This window comes from Thrips palmi, unplaced genomic scaffold (assembly GCF_012932325.1).
Source record: "Thrips palmi isolate BJ-2018 unplaced genomic scaffold, TpBJ-2018v1 HiC_scaffold_1, whole genome shotgun sequence".
Taxonomy (NCBI): domain Eukaryota; kingdom Metazoa; phylum Arthropoda; class Insecta; order Thysanoptera; family Thripidae; genus Thrips; species Thrips palmi.
The window spans coordinates 9964229-9989531 of record NW_023144620.1 but is presented as its reverse complement, the minus strand read 5'-3'; the positions used below and the strand labels follow the sequence as shown (position 1 = coordinate 9989531).

At 50.6% G+C, this 25303-nt stretch overlaps 3 protein-coding genes across 3 annotated transcripts; 1 reads left to right on the top strand and 2 right to left on the bottom strand.

Moving 5' to 3' along the window:
- Positions 1-331: 331 nt before the first annotated feature.
- On the bottom strand, positions 332-18687 carry LOC117641110 (sugar transporter ERD6-like 8). Its single transcript, XM_034378227.1, has 8 exons — positions 18128-18687; positions 5264-5393; positions 4828-4987; positions 4223-4608; positions 3830-3954; positions 3111-3465; positions 1921-2207; positions 332-1551 (listed from the first exon to the last, which is right to left on the bottom strand). Exons 2-8 carry the CDS (start codon positions 5384-5386, stop codon positions 1272-1274), a joined length of 1716 nt encoding a protein of 571 aa, XP_034234118.1. The 5' UTR covers positions 5387-5393; positions 18128-18687; the 3' UTR covers positions 332-1271.
- Positions 18688-21306: 2619 nt separating this feature from the next.
- LOC117641553 (CDK2-associated and cullin domain-containing protein 1-like) lies at positions 21307-23651 on the top strand. The gene is made up of 5 exons (XM_034379035.1): positions 21307-21481; positions 21737-22002; positions 22082-22177; positions 22299-22401; positions 22474-23651. Exons 1-5 carry the CDS (start codon positions 21457-21459, stop codon positions 22770-22772), a joined length of 789 nt encoding a protein of 262 aa, XP_034234926.1. The 5' UTR covers positions 21307-21456; the 3' UTR covers positions 22773-23651.
- Positions 23652-23719: 68 nt separating this feature from the next.
- Positions 23720-25253, bottom strand: LOC117641882 (transcription factor BTF3 homolog 4). The gene is made up of 2 exons (XM_034379665.1): positions 24521-25253; positions 23720-24411 (listed from the first exon to the last, which is right to left on the bottom strand). The coding sequence occupies exon 1, from the start codon at positions 25055-25057 to the stop codon at positions 24560-24562; it is 498 nt and encodes a 165-aa protein (XP_034235556.1). The 5' UTR covers positions 25058-25253; the 3' UTR covers positions 23720-24411; positions 24521-24559.
- Positions 25254-25303: the final 50 nt, after the last annotated feature.

Sequence of the window (25303 nt, the reverse complement as noted above, 5' to 3'; positions counted from 1 at the left end):
CTGCAGGGTAGGCCCCCCAACGTGCTCCGTGGCTGCTTTAGTGGACTAGTCCAGGCGCTCCAGACCAGACGGCTGGTGCCTGAGCTCTTGTACGCTTCACGAAGGGCGCTCTGTTCACTTCACGAAGGACGCTATGTTACGCCTTCTTTTTAAAAGTGTCATCAAATGAATAATATGTATCCCAGAAACGAAACGATGTCCTTGATGGAATTTTCTGTACGCAGTCATTTTTAGTTTAAAAATTAAATGTATTTAAATGTTTTTCGTACAACGTACAACTACTTTATTTTAATGGTGACAGACGAGGAAGAAAGGGAATCGGAACGGAAAGTTTCAGGACTCCCAAACCAGACTCATTTATTGACAACAATCAAAATCAACTTAAAAATAGTTATACGAGGTTGGAAAATTTTTGATCGATTTCTTCTGAGCACGCTTCCTTGCCATCAAGGATGACTCAAATTGTATACATCATTAACCTTATAATCTTACAAAACAATTCAAAATCACAGATTATACTGCACTGTTGAAAATATCATGTTGATTTGACAGCAACTCTAGATAGTGCAGACACGATACAGGTATTAACACACTTACAGTTACTTTCTGTATTAAATACATCATGAAATGATATTTTTAACAGTGCATATCTATAAATACTTCTGAAATCTACACTTTTCATTTTTCAAATGCCCGTTTTATCGAAATAATCCTAGTAGTCATTATCACAATAGGTCCTTAAAGGGTAATGTTTCTCAAGAGGCTTCGCGAATCAAGGCCCACCAGTAGTTATACCAGAATGATCAGACAGAATCCATAATCGTAATTGCTGGCTGTTTCAAAATTTTATTTTACAGAAGATAAAACCGGCGTGTCAATTAGAAAATTTTTCACACATTTTACATTTAGATCGCAGTTTTTTCACACGTACACATTAGTTATAAAATTATTTGTTTTCAGTTTAATGGGGGTTTCCCTTCGTTTGCATGAACCTGCCCTTCAGGACGGCCTCTAGAAAGTTTAGAAAATATATGTAGGATGAGGTCATCCGATCCTTGAAGAATTGATATGAACTTGTTGGCTTGTCAAAGTTCCGGAGGGGAACCTATTCGTCTTTTATCGTTTGAATAAATAGCAATGATAAGGAAATGAACAAAGTTTAAATGAAATGAACGGCAAATGACAGTGATGTACTGTGCCTTTGGAATGTCGTTATGAACTGTGATGTTGACGGACTTACATTTAGCACCTTTCTTCCAACTCAGAACTAATTAAAGAGAAGTTTTCTCCATAGGTTGTTCAGGGCTGCTCTCCACACTGGCTGCGTTCTTCTTCTTGATGTACATGGACTCGATATCCTGGAGGGACCTGCCCTCCGTTTCAGGGAGGTACTTCCACATGAAGAGGAAACCGGCCGCGGCGACGCCTCCGTTGACGAAGAACACCCCGCTCAGGTTGACCAGCCGCTGGATGTCGAGGAACGTCTTGGCCGCGAAGAAGCCGAGGATGTAGGAGGCGGCCGCTGCGATACCGGTCGCTGGACCTCGGCCCCTGGAAGAACAGCGTCGAGTTAAATGTTGAAATCAGTGTTCAAAGTTCATTCAGTGTTCAATCAATAATCAATGTTAAGTCTATGTTCAATGTTCCGCGTTCAATGTGCAATCTATGCTCAGTGTTCAATCTAGTTCAATGTTCAATCTATATTCATGTTCAATCTATCTCTATGTCTAATGTTCAATCTATGTGAAAAGTTCAATCTATGTCCAATGTTTAATCTATGTAATGTTCAATCTGTGTCCAATGTTGAATCTATGTTTGTTTTAAAACAATACCGCCAGGAGCGTCCGAAGTCCGATACAGGGATTTCGGTTTGAACGAACAAGTCTCCTCGCGAGGCTGTTTGTAAGGTGTGGCACTCACTGGTAGGGGAAGACCTCGGACAGCAGCATCCAGGGTATGGGGCCGATGCCGAACGAGTGGAAGAAGAAGAGGGCGATGAAGAGCACCAGCGGCAGCCAGTGGGACTCGAGCTCGTCGCCCACCGCCGCCCCCGTGGAGCTGGACATGAAGAGGTGGTAGCTGGCCAGGCCGAAGCACGACAGGGCCATGCCGCCGATGGACGCCAGGGCGAGCGGCCGCTTGCCGCACCACGCCACTGTGAGCATGCACAGCACGTTGCCGCCCATGCCGAGCAGCGCCGACAGCACCTGCAGCAGGACAACACCATCACCACCCTGAACTGCAAGTCCGGCGGAAAAGTTTGCTTGCCACACAAGCCGTTTTCAATTTGAATGCCAGAAAAATTGGCAAGCGGTTTTGAATGCCGAAAATTGGCAAGCCCTTTTCAATGCCTGCAAATCGTTTCTAATGTCCGAAATTGGCAACGCGTTTTTAATGCCAAAAAGTTGGCAAGCTTTTTTTAATGCTTGAAATAAGCCAATCGTTTCTAATGTCGAAAATTGGCAACCAGTTTGAAATGCCAAAAATTGGCAAAGCCTTGATCTGAAATCTTCATGACCTTGCTGATATTTGGCGTTTCGGCAATGCCGAATTTTCGCGACACGTACGACTATGCTTCAGTTTTAGCAGTGCACCACATGTCTCAAGCGATTCTTTGAACTGAGTACGCGTACACTTTTAGCTGGGAAGCGGGAAGCGTACTCCCCGCGTTGCATTTCCTGAACGGTTGGATTGTTTTCCCACTGCCCGCTCACTAATGATCGTTTCAGATGAATCGCGCATAGAAATGAATTTGCGTAATTCGGTCCTGCAGACTGATCCGGAGAGTCGTCTCTGTCTCTCTCGCACACTGAAAAACCAAACGTGGTCTAGACCACACTACTAGTGCGGTCAAATGGGTTCCGTTTTGACCGCATCAGGCGGTGTGGTCAAGACCACGTTTGGTGTGGTCTAGACCACGTTTGGTGCGGTCTTACCATGCAATGACCACACCAAACGCACCAAAGGTGCTCTAGACCACGCCAACTGATGCGGTCAAAATGGAACCCATTTGACCACACCAGTTGGTGTGGTCTCGGCCACCTTTGGTTTTTCAGTGCACGCATGGGCCGGCGAGTGCATGGTGCGTGAGCTCGGAATGGGTCTCTCACCGTGAGCCAGTGCGCGTCGACGGGCAGCCCGAACTGCCTGAAGACGGGCACCATGAAGGGCCTGAGTCCGGAGAGCCCCGTCCAGTGGTGGATCACGAAGAAGGAGATGACCAGCATGAGGGGCCACAGCGTCTCCCTGCGCCGCAGCGCGCGCAGCCCGTCCAGGTAGCGGCCTTGCGGCACCTCGTCGTCGGCCTGCTTGACGGCCTCGGTGACGGCGGCCGGCTTGGCGTCGTCCGCCACGAAGCCGCCGTTGCTGACGCCGTTGCTGACGCCGTTGGACTTGCGGCCGCCCTCCGCCGCCTTGGCGGCCTTGCCGCTCTTGGAGGGCAGCGCCGTCATCTCCGTGTTGTACCTGCGGCACGTCAATGCTGCTGGTTATCTGCCGGAGAGATTGTTGTGGCCACTCACACTGTAAAAAAAAATCTAGGGAACTTGTTCGAGAAAACGAAAATTGCCTCCGATCCTTTGAAAATTTTCCAAAGTTTCTAAAGTTTTTGTTTTGTATGAGTTTTCAATTGGTATAGTACAAAAACAACTTTTTGGGAAACCGAGTGTGTGGAAAGTACCCACGGAGCGCAATGCCCGGGATTTTCCAATTTATTACTAACAGTGCAGGAACCGCGGCGCCGACCTTGTCAAGTTGAACGGCAGGCTGCTGACGGCGTTGCGGCCGTAAAGGAGAGCTCCATACTTTGACTCATTGTTGTGGTACTCACTGCAGCAGGCCTGCCAGCTCGGTCTGGACGGCGGAGGCGGGCACCCAGCCACGCAGCCAGCACAGCGCGCGCTCCGCGTCCCGGACGCGACCCTTGGACACCAGCCACATGGGGGACTCCGGCACCTGGAGGGAACCGCGTTCATTTTCGGGGCGAGTTTTCGATACCCGTCTACCACAGTAGGCCAAAAATCTAAACGCGTTTTGAGCTCCAGAGTCAATAAATGGGACTCGAACCGAACGTGTGACCCCACCAATGGACTGCTCTCCGAACGAGCAATCCATTGGTGGGGTCACACGTACGGTTCGAGTCCCATTTAGCGACTCTGGAGCTCAAAACGCGCCCAGGATTTTGACCGCCTCCACCGGTCTTCTGGCCCGCACCGCGCCTCACCTGCGAGATGGCGATGACGGTGAGGACGGGCACGGCGACGCTGCCCCAGGCCGCGGTGCGCCAGGTGACCAGGGTGCCGAGCAGGTACTCGATGAAGAAGCCCAGCATGACGCTGATGCCCGCCATGGAGGTGAGGGCGCCGCGCAGCTTGGGCGTCGAGATCTCGCCGACGTACGTGATGATGGGCGCCTCCATGAAGCCCATGCCGAGGCCCATGAGCGCGGCCGCCGCGAACAGCGCGCCGTGGGTGCGCGCCGTGCTGAGCAGCAGCCAGGACAGCAGGTGCGGCGCGTTGACCAGCAGCATGGCGCGCTTGCGGCCCAGCGGCTCCAGCAGCAGCCCCGACAGCACCGACCCGAACGGCTGGCAGATGAGCATCAGGCTGCCTGCAGCAAGGGGCAACGTCAGGGGTCTTTCAACTCTATGCAGTAACTTCAAGAACATGTTCGTAAGTTAATCCAAGTATGTATTTGTGCTTGTTTACTTGGCCAGGTCTGGCATGCATTTGTCAGTGTGTACCTTCAAGTCAGCGTCGAGGCATCCAAGCCTGTAAATGATTACTAAGTTGACAGTTTGGTTTGCGGTGTGTTAGGACTTTTACTGACCGAACCAGGAGGCTTGCCACTCGTCGAAGGCGAGGCCGTACTCGTCCGGCTCCCTGGGGTGCTCCTTGGAGCCGAGGAGGGCGGCGATGACCACGGTGGGGAAGGCCAGGGTCATGCCGATGTCCAGCAGCAGCATGTTTTTGGCGCACGACGCCAGCACCTGCAAATCGCAAGACAGTTAGGTCGCAATCTTTCATTTCGAGCCCTTTGGATCGTGTTAGGCCATATTATAGGCATTGGAGAAATTAATTTTAGTGGATACGTCTGTCAGTTTGTATGGTAGTGAACTGTAGCGATAAGATCCATGTAAACGGTTGCTGGTTTTCTCAGGAACTCCCTGGAAATCGCCTATGTCCCTACCAATAGGCCTCCTAGGAAAACCAGGTACTGTTTTTACAGTGTTCCTTTTAAAGTGTACACTGGATGAGCCCCATACCTGCGGTATCGCCTCCCGGAGCGGGCTGACGGACCCTGGGTCCCGCGTTGCAGACGTTGCAGTGGCGAGCTCGGCCTGGGCCTGCTTCTCCTGCGCGGCAGAGTTGGCGACGGGGCCCGTCATGTTGGACCTGGAAACACACAAAAACGATCAAAGTTCCCGTCCGAATCGTCGCTACCTTACCTGGTACAAAAATGCAAATGGGGTTTGGAGGACGGTGGAGAAAGAATACATTGCTACACAGGTAAAACTAAACCGTAGTGTCACCCTCTACTGCGTGAACAGGTTCATCCATCCAGATTCCCCCTATCTAAATGCATGGGGGAATGTATAGTCCTTGCTTCATTTAAGATTAACGTTTGAATAACGTTTACAAATAATAACAAAGCTGCCACTTTATTGTTGGATCAAAACAAGAGCCGGCGATAACTTTTCAGAGGACAAGGTGAACTGCCCCCTCCCCCCCCCCCTCTCCCCTTGCACCCCATGGAATTCGGAGTTCAGCGACCGTAGGTGCTCCAAAGCTAGTCCAACTGCTGGAGTGAATAGTACATTGTTGTCGCTATTCTGCCCTGCACCACCCCGCCCCTGTTTTCCTCTTAGAGGCCTTTTCTAGATCCACAACACACGGAGTAGAGCAGGGCTCCCTCAGAGCCAAGCGCTTTGTCGCAGTGGCCTCGGCTCCGCGTCCAGCCGCACGTCGCTCTGTCTCTCTCGCACTCGTGGGGCGTTCCGGAGGGGTGCGAGAGAGACTGAGGGCCCTTCGCCTGCTGCGGCTGCTTCATCGCTCTGTCACTCTCGCACCTCTACGGCCCGCTCCACGAGTGCGAGAGAGACAGAGCGACGCTAAAGGCGGGTTCACGAGTCGCTTGCGGCGAGCTGCTCTGCGTTACGGTGAGCTGCTCTGCGCTACGGCAAGGTGCTCGGAATTCGTGCCTGCACACGAGTTTCTTTGCGTTGCGGAGACAGAGCTGCGGAAACGCTAGGCGCGGCTAGGCACGGCTCGGCGACACAACCTCCCCACCTGTAGAACCCCTACCCCACCCCCACTCGCAGGCGGCCCGCGTGGCCCGCGCAGTCCGCGTCGCCCGGCAGCCAGTGCAGCATCCCCCACTACTCCTGTCCTTGCGTTACGGCGACGTGCTTGCGGAGAATATCAAACGTGTTTGAAAATCAACGCAGGGCTCGTCACCGCAACGCAGCGACCTATGCGCGCAAGGAACTCCTGAACGGCACCGCCTGCGCCCACGCGCTTGATGCGGAGCGCCAACGCGTCGCAGGTCACCGCAACGCAGAGCAGCTCGCCGCAAGCGACTCGTGAACCCGCCTTAAGGGCGACCGTAATGAAGCCGTGGTGGGAATAGCGCGGCAATTTTCACACCTCTGCCTGTCTCTCTGTTCCGCTATTCGCAGTCCGGCGTCTCCTACACCGCAAGGCCATGCGTTATTCACAGGCGCCACTTTGCTCTTGTCTTTCCATAATTTTATTTTTCTCGCGCCAGAATGTCGGCGGTTCGCAACGCGTGTCCGGCGCGTCCTCTGCAGACTGATTCCGCGAGGCGTTCTGGTCTGTCTGTCTCTCTCGCACCTATATGGGACGCCGCGTGAGTGCGAGAGAGACAGAGCGACGAAAACGACTCTGCAGCGTGTCCAGCGGGGCGCAGCGAACCGAGGCAAGGCGGCGACGCGCGACTTGGACCGCACGGAACGAGACGACGTTACTTTTGTTTTGTTTTTCCAGGTACTACACTGAAAAACTAAGTGTGAAAACCGTGCAAGTACGGTTCGTGAGGCGAGTGTTGGACCACCACTGTACACGTTCCGGTCTCAGTCTAATCCATATTCACAGGACGGGCCAAAGTTGCCGCCGAGCCTCGCGCCATCCTCTCTTATTTTTAGCAACGAGGAGCTTGGGAGTGCCGTTGCTGACCGGAACCGGAATGACACTCCAAAATTATTCTTGCGCAGAAATGTCCCACTTTACAGAGACAATGGTGTTAGTAAAAGACAATCATTATTTCAAAGGTTTTTCTTTATCTGACAGTGAAAAAATAAAGAAGATTCTTTTTGTGAAGATAGAACACTACAAGATACATTGTCTGCATAGATCTGGGCTGTGGGAGTGGAGTGTACTTCGAAGCAACCTGCCATAGGGGTGTGCTTGTACAAGCACACATCTATAGGGGTGTACTTGGAAAAAGCACACATCTATAGGAGTGTACTTGGACAAGCACATATCCTTGGATTGTAGTCGTGCGAACACACTTTCATCCCACCCACTTAATAAGCACGCATCTGTCGGACACACAACTACGTGTACTAAGCACACATTTAGATCTTGCTGTGTATGCTTTTTAGGTCACTAAAGGTCAACCTTTTGGTCTCTTGGAGGCCCTTAAAATTTCGCCTAGAAGTCCTATACGCCTCTTCCAGGCATGAACTCGATGAAAACCGTTCGCACTCTGTCAGGGCATCTAATTTTCATGCCCTTGTTTTACCAGTGTGCTATCGCCGCGACACCGCACGCAGGGAAAAGCAGGCAGCCGATGACGGATTCGATAACCTCCCGGGCCGCCCCGAAGCAGGTCACAGTTTCGAACAGTGCTCGCGAGTCGACGCTCTGTCTCTCTCGCACACTTACGAAACGCCCCATGAGTGTGAGAGAGACAGAGCGCTGACGCGCACTGTTTGGACTCATCCTACATTGCAGAGTGCGAAAGAGAGCGGCAGAGAGAGAGAGAGAGAGAGAGAGAGAGAGAGAGAGAGAGAGAGAGAGAGAGAGAGACCTAGAGAGCGGCCTAGTCGTATCAGTTTTAGCGCACGCATATCGTGCTATTTGTCCCCCCTCCCGTCGGTGCCCTTGTGCCCCTGGCTCGGCCGTCCAGGCCGTTCACCGAGGCTGTCTCGTGTGACGTCACCGCCAGCCGACCCGACGCGGCCAAATCGCGTGGTGCACTGTTTGAAGCAGGTGTCCAGCGGCGCCGGCGGCCGAAATTCTGGACGCGTTTTGAGCTCCAGAGTCGTTAAAGAGTACTCGAAGCGAACGTGTGACCCCACCAATCGATTCCTCGCTCGAAGAGCAATCCATTGGTGGGGTCACACGTTCGGTTCGAGTCCCATTCGGCGACTCTGGAGCTCAAAACGCGTCCGGGATTTTGACCGCCTCCACCGGTCTTCTGGCCCACTGTGTTGTTTAGGCACTGAAAGGTGCGGCGGCTCTCGGCCGAGTTGCCGGAAAAGAAGACGGAACATGACGAGTGCGAAAACAAGGAACAAGGAAAGGAGTAGCAAGGCACATCCTCGCTCGATTCAGGGACAGGACCTCCCGGCGTGGCCAGCATCGCCAGCATCCAATGCGCAAGCGAGAACGGAGAGTGCACTGTAACGAAGAAAAAATACACCGATGAAAGAGAGAACATTGCGTAGACTGAAAATATCGTGATAGGCCTTACATTTTCGATCAGTACGTCATCAAAGGTTTCTTCGAGAGGGGAACAGCTTCCCACATTCATTGTACAAAATTTGACCACATTCCACATTCAGGAGACTAAAACGCTTGTAAGTAGGCGACATGTGTGGCAAAAAAGCCAGAAATCTTGCACATTCTTGCACATTTACACAATCACTGTACACAAAATTTTACAGTGGGTCACCCCTCGGGTTTCTTGCGTTTCGAGCCCGCAACAAAGTCGATGATTCCTTTGCAAAATTTTTGATCGTGGTTTATTAACACCATGTGGCGCTAGTACAAATTTGTATACTGCGAAATTTCACACGCGTTCTTGGCACCCCTGCGTTCAGTTTTTCTTACAAAAAGCTGCACACACCGAGGATTTTTATTTAGTTTTGCACACAATTGTACGAAAAAGTGATGTTAGTGACGTGCACAGAAAGCGTGAGGCCCATTGCAAAGACATTTTGCGTTGGTGACAAAAGAGGAGGCGCCTTTCAATGCCGAGAGGAAGATAACTCGCAGAGAGAGAGAGAGAGAGAGAGAGAGAGAGAGAGAGAGAGAGAGAGAGAGAGAGAGAGAGAGAGAGAGAGAGAGAGAGAAGCGGAAGGAGGAACAGCGAGTGGGAGGGAGAGAGAGAGGCGGGAAGGGCGGGGGGACGCTGCTGAGATGTGTTTCGGCGACCCCGGCCAGCCGGCTGGGCTGGGCAACTGGCTACGTAGGGCTTTAATAAGTTTTGCATGGCGGATCGGTGTCGGCCTGGCTGCTTGGCCTGGCTGCCTGGCGGCGGCCCGACGGTGCGGCTTGCGGTCAGTGGATCGCGATTATTCACTTGGCACACCAACCGAGCGGTTCCGCTCTGTCTCTCTCGCACCCTTACGGAACCCCCGTGAGTGCGACAGAGACAGAGCGACGGAACGGACACTTCGGCATCGACCTTGTTCAACACGCGAGGGATGCGCACTGTTAATCCGAAACCTCATTGTTGTTGACGTCATTGACGAGATTGCGAATCGCCTGCAGAGTTTTTAGTGCAAGTAATTTGGTTTAATGTGCTGTGGAGACTGCAGTGCGATATGGGGCGGACATTGACGCAAACTGGTGCATCAGGGCTTCAAATTTGCCCTTAATCCGGGCATCGAGAACTCGAGAACGTTAGCATGCAGCAAGGAGGTTTGAGACACTGTCTGGAGACAGTCTATCACGATCCCAGGCAACCAACCAGGAGTGTCGAAAACATAATCCAGAGCAAGGGACCCTCCACCAACAAATCGTTCGCAATTTACAATCGACGTGCAGTCTAAAACCACCTGCAGCATTCTGAATTTCTTCGTAAGCCATTTCCCTGGGTGTTTTGCGGTGCTGTACAGGAGCCAGCCCGGCCGCTCGGCCTCGTCTCGCCCTCGGCGATTTGCATGGGCTGGATAGGCACTGTCGGGCCTTCCCGTAAAAGTGTGAAAAAACCTGTCACTGGCCCCGAGCTTTTTGCGTTGGGCGACCTCCAACAGGTGGCCCCCGTGTTGCAGTGAAATACGGGCTGCGCCGAACCGTCACGCTCGCTGTACCGCACCGTCCAACGTGTTGTGTTTAGTCTCATTTTCGCGGTTTTGCGGAGAGCGATGAAATGATGTCTGTTGGACATCGGTACCGCCCCTAACGACCTGAAGTGACGTACACTGTTTACCAGTGGCGTGCCTGATTGGGAGGGGGGAGAATCGACCTTTCGGCACTAGACAGCCGCCTGCGAGATAGGCAAACTGCGAAAATTCCACCTAAAGGCAGGCAAAAAGCATCGCTTGACCTCTCCGTTACGAAATTTCTGCGCACTTCACTGCTGTTTACGAAAATTTTGGAAGTTCCCCGAGCACTTGTTGGGGGGAAAACAGCTCGTAATCTTCCCAAAATTTCAAAGATTCTAAAGTCTTCAGATTTTGAGAGTCAGGGTGAGGGTTTCAGGCCTAGCGGGGGTCGCATTCTTTTGTCCGCGGTAGTACTTTATACTGCAAAGCAGTACAAATTTGATCTTTTCGATCACAGGTTCCTCCTGGGAAATCCCGGCAGATCATCACCGAGCACTTCCCGCGAATTTTTCTAGTATTCATCTTTTAACAGTGTAGCCCTGACGGCCTGACGGCGGCGTTGTTGCAAAGCAAAGGCGTTCCCCGCGGCCCTGGGACGCCAATCGTCCCTTCGTCTTCGTCACTGCGCTGCCTGCGCTGGTCTATCTCGGGGCCTTTTCACTACAGTGCTGTGATTCGCTTCCGCGCTCTGCAGACTGATTCCGAGAGTCATTTTGGTCGCTCTGTGTCTCTCTCGCACTCATGGGGCGTCCCCTGTGGGTGCGAGAGAGAAGGAGCGACGAAAACGGGTCTCTGACTGAATCAAACGCGAATTTTTTGGCTGGACACGGCGCACACCGGGCTTGGCATCTGACATTTTCCGCGAGCTATAGAAACTCTTGGCGTCTGCCCGCCCACTCGACTCCGCCTAGTACCATTCGAGTACACAGCAAACAGTGGCCCCTTGCAATAAACATTCAACAACAATCTGCAGTGTTGCACGCACTGCTACTTTCAAAGTACAACAATTGTTGTACAAAGTACAATGGAACCAGCATAACGAGTGCTGTGCAGTCCAGGCCTCGTTGTGGTTTGTACAATTCTCGTTGTACTTTATACAACCCGTGTTGTACTTTTATTGTACAGTTTTTGTTGTACTTTTATTGTACAATTTTTGTTGTACTTTTATTGTACAGTTTTTGCTGTACATTTGCTGTACTATTCACACTTTTTCTTGCAGTGATTGAGTAGCCTTATGCAGTTTAGACGTGAATCCATTGATCTAAATATTTTGACTCCAGTATTCTTCGCTTCTTCATTTCCTTGACTTAAATCTCTGGCAAGACGTAATTTTTATTTTATTTTTGCGCAGTGAGCTGGCAGGTGTGAGACGGATGGGCGGCCTCGCGGCTTAAGTAAGGCACCGGCGGCGCATACGGCACGGTGCGGTGCGGCGCGGTGTGCACACTGGGAAAGAGAGCCATCAGGGAGGCGTGGCACGTTCGCGTCACCTTCACTCGTGCCGCCATCGTCACCCGTTTTCGACTCGACGACACTTTGCGGTTTTTAAGCGGTCTTTTTGTTTTTGTTTTTTTCGCGCTGAAAGATCGCTTGCAGTTTTGGTTTCGGCTTGGTCGTTTCAAAAAATAATCGATTAGAAGAGTATAAGCTGTGGTGAAATTTCATAAAATTTTACACATGCAGAGCAGAACTTCATCGCAGTGTGAAATGTGTGCTGGTTTGCTTGCAACGGGACACTGGAAATCAGGGAACGTGACACCTTCGTTTCAACAAGAATCGTGTCACTCATTTGACCATTATGTCACATTCATTTGAACAGTATGTCACCTTTGGAACATGAAGTCACATTCGTTTGGAACATAGTCACATTCTCTTGAACATGAAGTCACATTCGTTTTGAACATGAAGTCACATTCGGTTTGAACATGAAGTCACATTAGGTTTGAACATGAAGTCACATTCTTTTGAACATTATGTCACATTCGCTGGAACATTATGTCATATTCGTTACAATTGGACTGCGGTAGGCCTGAACGACCATTCACCAGAAAGGCAGGCAACCGTTATAATTTCACCTGTGTGAAGGTAATAATAAACATAAACACAAGTTGCCCCAACCTTCTTTTTTTTCGTTTTTTTCCCTCTGCCAGAACCACTCTCCCTCTCGTTCTTCGCTCCCCGATGCTGCAACCTTTCGCCCAATTATCGCACCCTCGCATTATCCCTACGCTGCTCGCTCGCGCGCGCCGAGAGTCGTCGCTCTGTCTCTCTCGCACTCATGGCGTACCGTCTAGGTGCGAGAGGGACAGAGCGACGACTCTCGGAATCAGTCTGCTGCCCGGCCGACCGCCGTCGTGCCTCATTACCGCAATGTGAGACTGCGAAGCTGCGAACGCGCGATTCGGATCGGGATTGGGATTGGGCATGGAAGCGGCGGAGCGGCGGAGCGGCCGGTCGGTGGGGATCCGTGTCAAGGCCGCCGCACCGCCACACTGGGACAGCGGCCGCCGCGCTCCGCCGCTCCGCCGCGCCGAGGATGCAGCCTCAGCGAGCGTTCACCTGCCGCTGCACTGCGAACGGAGTCGCTCTGTCTCTCTCGCACCCATGGGGCGCCCCGTGCGGGTGCGAGAGAGACAGAGCGATGAAAGCGACCAGGACAGAGCGACAAAAAGGACTCAGCCTCATGCTGGCTGATTCCAAACAGATTCACTCGCCTCTCTCTCTCTCTCTCTCTCTCTCTCTCTCTCTCTCTCTCTCTCTCTCTCTCTCTCTCTCTCTCCCCCTCGCGGCGCCATGCGAGTGCGACGGAGACAGAGCGACGAACACGCGTTCTTCGGAGTTGTCCCGCTGTCTGCGTGTCTGCCGTACCACGGCGCGATGAACCGGCCGTTGCATTCGGAAGGGGAAAATTGAGGCAAATTGCTGCGCAGATAACACACAGATGCACCAAACGATCTCCGACGTGCGGACTTTGACACCCGCTCCTTCTCACTGTTAAGGCCGTAGGAGCGCAAAATTTTTTTTTCGCTAATCGATAGTGATTGATGTGTTGAACCATCATGTCGAACCGTTTTGCCCTGCGACGCTTAGTTTAGGCGTCGCGACGCCTCAAAGTTCGAAATTTTAACATTTTTGGAAGCACCGATTGAGAGAATGAAAAGTCGCAGCGACCTGAAATTTTGCACACATGTTGGCAGTGACCATATGAAGGGCAAGTGGTGTTTTGATTTGCGTCCCAAGTTCCAGGAGCACTCCTGGAACGCCTTGAAAGTAAGTGATTTTTGGAAAGCCACTGAGAGGGACCTAATAATACGGAGAGAAAACGAAACCCCAAGTGCCCTAGGCCCAATCTTCCTCTTTACGGCAAAGTTTTTCCGATGACGCCACGACTTGTGGTTTTCGAGATCCGTGCGTTAGAAAACTACCCAGATTTGCAGGTCCTGCACCAGTAGAGAGAGACAGGCTGCTTCGGCCGATGTGTTGTTTCCGTCGCACACCGGAGCTCGAGGCAGGTAGTCGGGGTCCGGGGTGACGCGCCGGGCGGACAATAGGCGAGCCGTCAAGGAGCCGTCTGCAATGCAGGCGGCACCGGGCCCCGACCAGTTTTGGCCGATTTTCGTCGCGATTTCGGTAGAAATTATCGTAGAACAGGAATTCAAACACCATTCGACCCAGCTTTTTACAACGAATCTATTGCCGCATTTTCCAAAATCGGAAAAAGGCTCGTTTGAAAATTTCTATTTTGGGTCTTGGGGTTATAAATCAGCCTGTCATCATCGTCGCCTCGGCGCAGCCCATTGTGAAGCAGGCCTCTCCATACAAAAGGGAGGCGGTCCCTTCGCTACCTGAAAGCTTAAATTTTTCTAACGCGTCGTTTGACGCTGATGGGATGTTCACCATCGTACTCGGGATGAAAATCTCGAACTTTCCATCTAAAAATTAAGTTTCTGCGGCCACTTTTAACAGAGCAATGAGAACAATTTTTTTAGCTATATAGAAATAATCAGTACTTCGCAAAAAATATTTTGTTAAAATTTGGTCGAAACTTTTGATTTTGACCTGAAACTTGGACTTAGGAGTTGAAGACCGACCCCGAGCTCACGAAAAGCTGGCGATCTGCTCCGTGCGGCCCAGGCCGAGCCCCGTGCCGGGGTGTCATTCACCCGCACTCCGGCAGGCCGGCCATAAACAGCCGGCCGAGGGTGCATTGTCTGCGAACCAGGTCTACGGGGCATCGGGACCCCGGCCTCAGACGACTGCGGATGCACCCGAAAACGCTCTCGGATGCTACCATTCTCAGAGTAGCCACCCGCTCCTACGCCCTTAAAAAAAATATGAAAATTCAGACTGATTTCGTCTTACTTTGTGGTCTGAATCGCAAATTCATAAAATGGTACGAATATTAAGACCAACTGTCTGAAAAGTGTGACTTGATGTCAGAAATTTGAATTCAGACTTGCAAGTTTTGTTCATTGTCGTCCGAAAACAAAATTCATACTTGTGAAGTCGGAAAACGGGTGAAAAATTGCCGTCCACTTAATACATTTTACGGTTTCCTATTTTTTTTATCAATACCGTTGTTGTATTTCAAATAATATTTACGTTTAGTGTCGTTAGAGCGAATAGAATGTTTCAGAGCTCCGAAAAGGATACTTTTTTTCTCCATCCGCTAGGTGGCGCTAGTGTCGCATGGTTGGTCTCTTGGAGCTAAAATTGCCTCTTGAAGCCGAAAGGGGGTAAACATTTTGTTAAAAACTTATTCCAAGTAATTGTCTGAGAGGGCATGAGCGCACCAAAGCAAGATTGATGTTAATAAGTGCAATATTAGCTAAATAATAGAGAATGAAACTTCTCTCTCACGCATGACCGCGGGTCGACGCGTGGTTGGGCTGAGGCCGCTCTCCCGGTAGTTTCATCAGACACCTCAGGCTATTGCAGGACATCTGTGAGATACTGTCTGCAACTGTGTAACTTATTTTTTAACTCCAGTTCTTCTGCCGAACGGCTGACGAAACGATTGGAAATAGCCGATAAGCGCTCCACTCTTATGAGTAGTAACTTTTAGTGAGGTTGTTTCTGTTTTTCGTATAACTGAGTATGATAAGTAAGACCGATTGGTATCATTTTTCATACAACATGTTGATCTGAAAATTCAGACTAACGTCGTCTGAAATTTTAAGACCTCAAAGTATGAAAGTTTTGGTATGAAAATTCAGACTGAATGTAAGTAAATCGACTTCTTCCAAAAAATTATGAATTTTCAGTAAATTTTTTTAACAGTGCTCCGAAACGTCAAGGAAAACAGAGGCAAACTAACAGACTGAAATTGATTTGCTTCTGCTAATTGACTCACGCTACAAATGCATTTTCTAGGCCCCAGCACATTAAGAAAAGGAAATATTAAACTGTAAAGTTGAAAATTTTGTGTTAACATTTAGACAACTTACTATTTTTTAATTTTTTATCTTTTTTTAAAAACTTGTCACAGGGCGTTGCACCTGGCCCCACTTGGCAGTGTACTTTCACCGCGCGCGCCGCGCCTTGTTTGCTCTCGCGTAATGCGTAAATGTTATCTCTGCGAGGCATTGCGGTGTGGGTCCCCGCGTCACCGCCGCTAGACTCATTCCTCGTCGCTCTGTCTCTCTCGCACCTATACGGGGCGCCCCGTGAGTGCGAGAGAGACAGAGCGACGACTCTCGGAAATGCTGCGCGGCGACTTGGCGGACGGAAAGACAGAGGCAGAGTAGACAGAGGCAGAGAGAGACAGCTTTCCATGCGGTTTTCGCGGAACGGACCACGGGGAGGCGCTGTCTGCTGTCTAGTGACGCACCACTAGGAGGCAGTGGTCTCATTCCCAACAGCGGTACTGCGTCGCTCCGTCTCCCTCGCACCCCGGAGGAATAACTCTCATAAGAGCGACGGAGACAGCACGACAGCGACAAAAGCGCTGTTCGGAATCGGACCGCAGACGTCCTGGAACGGTGATAATAAATTTTATCTTTGAATGTTGTTGTTTTGTTTCTGTGCATTCGTCGAACCCAGGTGTTGACCAACACTAACGAAGGCTTTACAGGCTTGGTACGCCAAAAAAGCGGGTCATGCTGCACTTGATGACAATATCAAGGCTAAATTATTTCCTTACAACAATGTCATCAAATCAATTGATGACCTTGTTGTCACGCCCATGCAATAAGTGTAGGAGCTTTGATGAAAATATCATCAATTTGTCACGAGATTGTCGTCATTTCAAAGTGATGAAAATACCATCCACGTTTTTGTCAGTGACAACAAATTTTCACAGTGTACACACACCCCCAAGACCACATCTCGTAAGCTCGCTCATACATTCCTCAGCTTACTATAGTACACTAACAACCTCACCGCAGAGGACATGCGAAGCACACTGTTTTTGTACCTGGGACCCATGCCTGGGCCTGAGCACCGTTACACTGGTGAAACTCATTAGCGATCCGGGTGCCATTTTCTGGCCCAGTCTCTCTGACTACTGGACCGACGAACGGTCAAAACCGAACCGCGTCGTTGCTCTCCTCTCCCTCTCTCAAACGTTACGGTGATCCGTCGCTCTGTCTCTCTCGCACCCATACGGAACGCCCCATGAGTGCGACAGAGACAGAGCGACGAAAACGACTCACGGAATCAGGCTGCTGACCCGAGACTCGCGTGGCTGCCGGGGAAACCCTTCTGTCCGCCCGCAGAGGAAAGGATTCTGTTTGTTCCCGACAAACGCCTCGCGTGACAGTCTGACAGTGTAGTCGCACTTGGCCATGGGGCGTTTTCTGGAACACGAAGGAGCGCGTTGCAGGGAGCGGGCGCCGCGAGGCACAAGGCGGAAGGGCCGACCGGTTTGAAAAGCAGATTGTGGCCCTTCCGCCCTTCGGCCCACAGTGGATTTGCCAGAAGACCGGCGGCGGCGGCTAAAACTCTAGACGCGTTTTGAGCTCCAGAGTCGCTAAATGGGACTCGAACCGAGCGAGTGACCCCATCAATGGACTTCTCGTTCAGATAGTGTTATTAGCGATCCGTTTGTATTCAGCTTTGTAAACCCATCCTGACATTCGAAAAGAATTTGTCTTGATTTCCTTCCAGAGGTTCGGGCTGCGTTCGACAATGCGTCCCTCTTGGTGTGCACAAGCAGATAAGCCCCGGTATTGGCAGTTGCCGCACGCGGTGCACAGCACGCCGGTCTGTGCGAGCATTCCTCGCATTTTGTGTGCTACACTTCGAACCTGGTGTGAGTACAGGGGAGGGGCACAGGGGTCTCTCCCCCCCCCCCCCCCCCCCCCCGCACAGCACCTAGACAGCCGCCGAAAAGGTAGGCAAGAAGCCATACTTTGCTCCTGTTAGTAGGCAAAAGTGCTTCTTTGGCCTTTCCCCTGCATAGTGGGCTAGACGACCGGTGGAGGCCTCCAAAACCCTCGAAGCATTTTGAGCTCTAGAGTCGCTAACAGGGCTCTAGGCGAGCGTGTGACCCCACCAATGGATTCCTCGTTCGGAAGGGCAATCCATTGATGGGGTGACACGCTTGGGTTGAGTCCCATTTAGCGACTCTGGAGGTCAAAACGCGTGTGGAGTTTCGGCCGCCTGGGCCGGCCTTCTGGCCCACTGTGCACTTCAAACCCACTGGCTTGGCGGTACTCTTCTCCCCGGCCCGGTGCATATCGTCCCAACACAGCTTTATGGCAGCGAGCAAAGCATTTCACTCCGAGTCAACAGCTCGCCGTGGTTGGCGTTCAAAGACCGGCCTCGGGTTCACTTATCTAGCCGCGCTGCCCCGCGCGGGGACTGCAGCAAGGGGCACAAGGCCCCGCTCACCTCAAGAAGTCCGTCTTCGTGGTGCAGCCGGTGCAGCGGCCGTCAGCTGGCTGGAGCCGCTCTGGGTCTCACTGTCGTCGCGACGGCCCGGCGAGCGTCGCCCAGGTACTCCTCCCTTTCCACGTTCACTTTTCCACCTTCGCTTTCCTTTGCCCGCGCGCGACCTGCTCACTTGCACTTGTTCACGACATGCCTATCTCGCTGACACGATTCGCGCGCACACACACACACACACACCGCGCACGGCGTCACACACACACGGACACTTGCAGTGGCGCGACAGTAGGCCGCCGGCCTGTGTCGTCGAGCCGCGCTGGGGCACTGTGAGGTGGCGGCAGTTCGCGGGCCTGGAGCCCCTGGAGCGAGGTGCCCGCGACCTGGAGGGGCCTGGAGCGGCCTGGAGCGCCTGGAGCGAGGTGCCCGCGACCTGGAGGGGTCTGGAGCGGCCTGGAGCGCCTGGAGCGAGGAGGACTGGCCGGCGGCTGTCGTCACGGTGGACTGTGACTGCATGAAGGCTCCAGGGTCGTAGAGACGGTCTCGTCCCGACCGGCTAGGCCCGACCCGACCGGCTGATGGAGCTGCAAGCGGGGCGCGGTGAGGCGCGGCGGGGCGCGGCGGGGCGCGGCGGGGCGCGGCGGGGCGCGGCGGGGCGCGGCGGGGCGCGGCGGGGCGCGGCGGGGCGTGGTGAGGCGCGGCGGGGCGCGGTGAGGCGCGGTGAGGCGCGGCGCGGTGGCCACTGGATTGGACCTAAGCCGCTGGACGGCGCGACGGGCCGAGCGAGCTGAATGCCGGCTGGCTGGCTGAATGTTGGGACTCGACGACCACCTCGCGACTGTTCGGGGACGTCCATTGCAACTCGCGACACGACTGTTCGCCCCGCCGCCCCTGCCTCCTCCCCCCCCCCCCCCACCTCCTCTGACGGCGCGCCGGCGGGTGCACCGAGGTAACTGCTACCGGCAAAGAATCGTGCCGCCGATACTCCGCGCCCACGCGACATTCACGTGGCCAGGCCCATGTCGCGAAGGGCATTCCCTAAAAATGTAACCCCTCCCACAGTGGGGCAGAAGGCCGGTGGAGGCGGCCAGACGCGGTTTGAGCTCCAGAGTCGCTAAATGGGGCTCGAACCGAACGTGTGACCCCACCAATGGATTGCTCTCCGGACGAGGAATCCATTGGTGGGGTTCATACGTTCAGTTCGGGTCCTGTTTGTGCTCTACCTTCAAGTGGTTGCGATTGCCATGCCAACAGTGAGTGGAAGGAAGGCCAGCGCGTATCCATAGGGGGGGAGGACAATTGTCTCTCCCCCCACTGACCCCTAGACCAGCGGTTCCCAACCTTGGGGTCGCGACCCCAAATGGGGTCGCGAAAAAATTTCGAGGGGTCGCGGCGAGGTGGCTGGGGTCGCCTGGGGTCGCGGTGTTTTCCCGGCTGGCCCACACGCCGAGCACTGGCTGCTTAAATGCCGCAAAGTTGATCAAAACGGTCACAAATGTCTGTAAAAGATCGTGTTTTGGGCCGACTTTAAGCATCCACTGCGTCTGATCCGAGGCGGTAAATCGTCCTCCCTCAACGGGCAATTGGTCTTTGGACCTTCCTTTTGCATGCCTTTGTTACGGAGTGTGATTATCTGCCTTAGTTTGGAAGCAGTACTGCCGCAAAGTTGGTCTAAACGGTCACAAATGTCTGTAAAAAAAATCGTGTTTTGGGCCGACTTTAAGCATCCACTGCGTCTGATCCGAGGCGGTAAATCGTCCTACGTCAACGGGCAATTGGTCTTTAGACCTTACCTTAGCATGCCTTTGTTACGGAGTGCGATTATGTGCCTTAGTTTGGGAATAGTTTTGCCGCAAAGTTGATCAAAACGGTCACAAATGTCTGAAAAATCGTGTTTTGATCAACTTTGTGGCAAAACTGCTCCCAAACTAAGGCAGATAATCGCACTCCGTAACAAAGGCATGCAAAAGGAAGGTCCAAAGACCAATTGACCGTTGAGGGAGGACGATTTACCGCCTCGGATCAGACGCAGTAGATGCTTAAAGTCGGCCCAAAACACGATTTTTTAAGACATTTGTGACCGTTTTGATCAACTTTGCGGCAATACTGCTCCCAAACTAAGGCAGATAATCGCACTCCATAACAAAGGCATGCTAAAGGAGGGGTCGCGTGGGGTCGCGAAATTTTTCCTGGGGGTCGCGGAAAGTTTTGGCTACAAATTTGGGGTCGCGAACCGCAAAAGGTTGGGAACCGCTGCCCTAGACATCCGCCTGAAAGGTAGGCCAAAAGCACCACTTTGCCCCTGTAAGTAAGAAAAAAGTGCTACCCCCCCCCCTCCCCTTGGGCCAGCTCTGGATCCGCTACTGAAGGGAGGAATCGAGCCGTCACTACCCCCCGCACGAGAGACTCCACACAGCCCAACCCCTGGACAACCATCACGCATGGAGTATTGACAAGGTGGCATTTGCATCAAAGCGCATCCAGAAAAGACGACGCGTCGATCGCCTCGCGGATGGGAGTCGTTTTCGTCGCTCTGTCTCTCTCGTTTTCATGGGCACTCCGTATGGGTGCGAGAGAGAAGCGCGACGAAAACGGCTCTCAGTCTGCGGAGTCTCAAGCGCGCGGGGTAGTGACGCGGCGGCTCCATTTGTTTGGCCACAATCGTTCGGCTGCCAAGGAATGACCTTGCTCTCGCCGGCTGCAATCCTGGGTGTTGTCAAGGGCGTAGCCAGGGGCGGATGCAGAGACAGGTGGGGGGAAGGGGTGATGTCGGAAAAGTTGCCTACCTGCAGGTGCTTAGTGCAACTTGTCGCCTACCTTTCAGGCCGCCCCCCCCCCCCTTTCTCCTGGATACGCACCTGTGTGTTGTTACCACCATCATGAGCGCTGAGCGCTGTGTAGGCCTGGGAGCGGAGACAGTAAAAAAGAAACACAACGTTCTAGAAAATCTCACAATCCCACAAAGCCATAGCGACTGGCTCCATTCACCTGATCACCAAGCCACTGTCAAATTCTTACGCCCGACGACGTAGAATCGTGCCAGAGTCATCCAGGACTCCAAGTGCGGCCAGTGGGAGCCGTTCGAAGCGCCAAAGTCTCATAGAAGCATTGACGCGTGGTTTGAACCGCAGCGCCAAAAAGGGGGCCATCTGATTGGTGCTACGGGTGTCTGCTGCGCGTGGCGCGTGCGCAGTGGCGGCCGCGACCAGAAGGATTTGTTGTTATTGTGTGGTGTCAGGTCAGCTTGTTTGACTTCTGTTCCCATCGAACCTGTTCCAAGTTTCCTGAAACATTCGTGTAAATTTTCCACTCGCAGGTTCAAGCAGGAAATGTAAATGGGGGAGCAGTGTGCAATGGAAGGTTTGTATTTTGAAATAACCATTACTTTCCTGTAAATTTTTCCCTAACCTGGTTCCCTAAGTTATTCTCAAACTTCTCATTCTATTCCCTCATTTTCCTTCTGAGTTCCTCACCACACTAAAATGTTCTTTAAACTTCTTTATTCATTCCCAACTATAGCTCACTGAAGGAATGTCTGTCATTTTGTAGTTACGCTTTTCGAACCCCCAGTGTTGTGAGCCTCTTGTAATGTTTCCCTGCTCCAAATGTTTACAGTGGATTCGAGACAACAAGATGCAGAGTCAGAATATGCAAGGGACTTCTGGACCCCTTTGAACAACACTATAGAAGCTTTCCTCCATCCCAGCAGTCAAACAAGTCCAATATCGTTTCAAGATACATTTACCCTGGTCTACAAATGTGTTGGAGAGGGGCATTCAGATCGCTTGCACAGTGATCTTATGCAAACCGTTTCAAAATACTTGAAGAATCTGCATGTTGAACTGCTCCAATGTTTGACAAGTGATAATGAAGCTACACAAGTAAGCATGACTTCTACCTGCTCCCTTTTTCATTATTTCATACACTTATTTTTTTAACGTGTTTGATTTTTACTTTCAGGGCCAAGGAATCATTCAAATGATTCATATGTTTGACTGCGCTCTTTCGGACTACATTAAAGCTGTGAAAGGAATTTCTGCATCTTTTTCATATCTGGTTGGTTTGATTTGTTTATGTTGAGTTTCAATTTATTTAAGTTGTGTCCACCTTGTTTTGTTTTTTTTAACTATTTTGTCAATTTTGTCAAACCCTTATTTTATACCCTGGAATTTTGCAGGGAAAATACTTTGCCCAAAAGAAAAATTACAAAACATTAGAAGATGAACTGACATTAATGTTTTGTTCAGAGATTGCAGAACATTTTATTCATGACATACTGAGTAAGTATTTTTTGTTGTTCTTCAAGTTTGCCCTACAATCTATATTTTAAAAAAATTTCATTTTTTTACCAGGTTGTGTAGAGAGGTCACCTCCCTTTACTCTTGAACCTGCTCTCCTTAGCCGCCTTTTCCACAACTTACAAACTGTATCACGAGAAGACTATGGAGCTTTATACAGCAAGTTATTCGCAAGATTCGTTACAGATGCCCTTCCTCGCATGCATGAGCATGATTTAGATTCTCACATTGCAGAAGTTCATGAACTGCAAGCTCAAATGAGGAGAGAATCAGATCAATTCAAACTTTCAAGTGCAGAGGGAGGATCAGAAAGAAATCCTGCTCTAAAGCGACCAGCAGAGGATTGTGATTGATTTATTTTGTGATGTGATGAGCCGCCTTGAGAGTCTTTTTTTCTGTTCATCTGTGTTTCTCTCAAGGATGCCTGCTCATTCAAGTATCAATAGTTGTGACTCTTCCCTTAAGTAGTAAGGAATCCTTCAGCATTTATGTAGCATATTTGTTGGTAGGTGGTATATTTCTAAGTTTATTTCCCATTGTTATTTAAATTTGAATGATAATCTAGTCATAAAGTTGGATGAAAGTGCCTGTTATTAGATAAGCCTAGTCATAAGTTCTTAGAAGAAAAAAAAAAGATGTGTTTGTCTGAGGCTTGAATGGCTGTTCTTTTTTGGCATTTATTTTAATGCAATCCTTTTCTTCATATCATACTTCTTTGTTTTGATCTATAATGATACTGTGGTATCAGTCCATGTGTTTATGACCATTGGAAAATAGAATTTTGTTACATTCAATGACAGACTGATTGTTCCTCACATTCCTCAGGGTGTGAGCTAAATATTTCCCAACTGACAGCATATTTGTTTTATCAAGCATGATACTGTTTACACGTAGTTCTGAGGTTCTGGTTCTGTTATTCAGCACTGAGTCTCTGTGCGCCCTGTCCTCTACTTGCTGCAATGTTGACCAATACTAGGATTAATTATCAACTTGTGCTTCCTTTAATAAGTACATTAGAGTTTAGAGCTGGAATTGGCAGGTGACATGTCTGCTGATTTTCTCCCTTTAGGTCTTCTTACATATTTGTTTTAAGTACTGTAGTTGATTAAGTATAAGCAATGAAATGCATCTTGACCTGTCATAATTCTCCCTGTACCAGTTGTGTGTAATGAACAACTGTTAAAATTATACTATCATTGATCAGTATTAAAACTGTTGGTGATTTTCACTGAGTCAGGTCACTGTATTGCAACCATAATTTTATTTTAGATCAAAAAATAAGGAATGCAAATAAAAACAGTTTTCAAGATCACCCTTGTGAGTTTATTACTCAAATGAATATGTAAAAACAATGTTCAAAACAAATGATAGCACAAATATATGGTAATGAAAACGCCTCACTACAGTAGTGCAATTCTTATTGCACTGCAAAGCAGGCTTTGACTGATTTGTAGCAAGACAATTGGTTCATTAAATTGCATCACCCATCAACCTCAACAATGATCCGCACAGATCCACAAAACAATTGAAGTACAATTCGAAAAGTACACAAAATTGCAACATTTAACTCAACCCAAAATAAATGGCCACATTTCCAAATTTAACTTGGAACCTGGCTTGTCGCTAAACGGCAAAGACAGAGCCGCTGTAGCAACACCACACAACCTTTCAACGAAGCAACTTGATTTTAGAGTAGAAGCCCCAAGGGCTCAAAGTATTGTGTCTTAGAGACACAGCGAGACAGTCATAGGAAGAATTAATTACTAGAAATATTCCAGATGTCATTGTGCTTAGCCTAACCACAGAATGACCAAGTAAGGCACACAATTTAGATCAGAAGAGAATGATGACATTTTCCGAAATGATTCTCTGGGTCTAGGTTCAGCAGAAACAATTCATGCAAGAATTGAGGCAGAAATCAACAATCGTACAAGCTTTTCTTGCCAAACAGAGGGATACCGAAAGTGCTCTTCAGATGAATGGTTTTCAATCCTGCAACAAAGGACAACAAGAGTGACGGTTAGCTCATCAGGCACCACAAAAAGTACAGCGAAGATGGACACTATTGGATCAATGAGAAAGCGAACAGAAAACGACTTACCTCGCCAAGTTATCCACAGAAGTAGCAGTCCTATGGTTTCTATTCTGATTCTTTCTTGTCTTGACTTACGGCAGCCTCCTCTTTGCTGGCGTCGTCGAAGTTGCCGACTAACTCCGGGACTTCGTCTTCCTCGTCGATGGCCATCTTGGTGCCTCCAGCGCTGGAGGCTACACTGGAAGCCAGGCGCTTGAGCTGAGTTAGGCCCTCGGGGCCGAGTTGACTCAAAATACCGGGGAGCATTTCGGTGATTTGCTTTGACTCGGCGTGGCCGGTGATGGCGAAGGTGTTGGCCGCTAGGGAGGCCTGGGCCTTGGGGTTGTTGAAATGGATCACTGTGCCATCGTCCTTGATCATGTTCACTTCTTCGATGCCAGGAATCGTGTTCACTGACAATTTCTTGAGCGAGCTTTGCAGTTTCTTGTCGTCAGTGGCGGCTGTTGCGTGAACAATCTTCTTCTTTCTGCGTGGTGTGCCTTTGCCTCCTATGCGGACTTGAGCGGATTGCTGCTGCAGTTTCTTCAACTTTTCCGGGTTCATGATGCACAGAGTCGCGTTGAAAACTTGGCTTCAAAATAAGTGCCGCGGCGTTGCGAATGAAATGCGACTAGAAGTTTGGCGGTCCAAAACACAAAAGTGCTTCGTTTAACCAAACACAAATTCTCAAACACGTGCAGCAAGCGTCTCCGCCGAGGAACCGAGAAAATGGACGATTCATGCAGCTTGACCAACCTTCAGGGATGAAACGCCGGTACATGTGCGAGATAAATGTGGCCGGAAACTGAC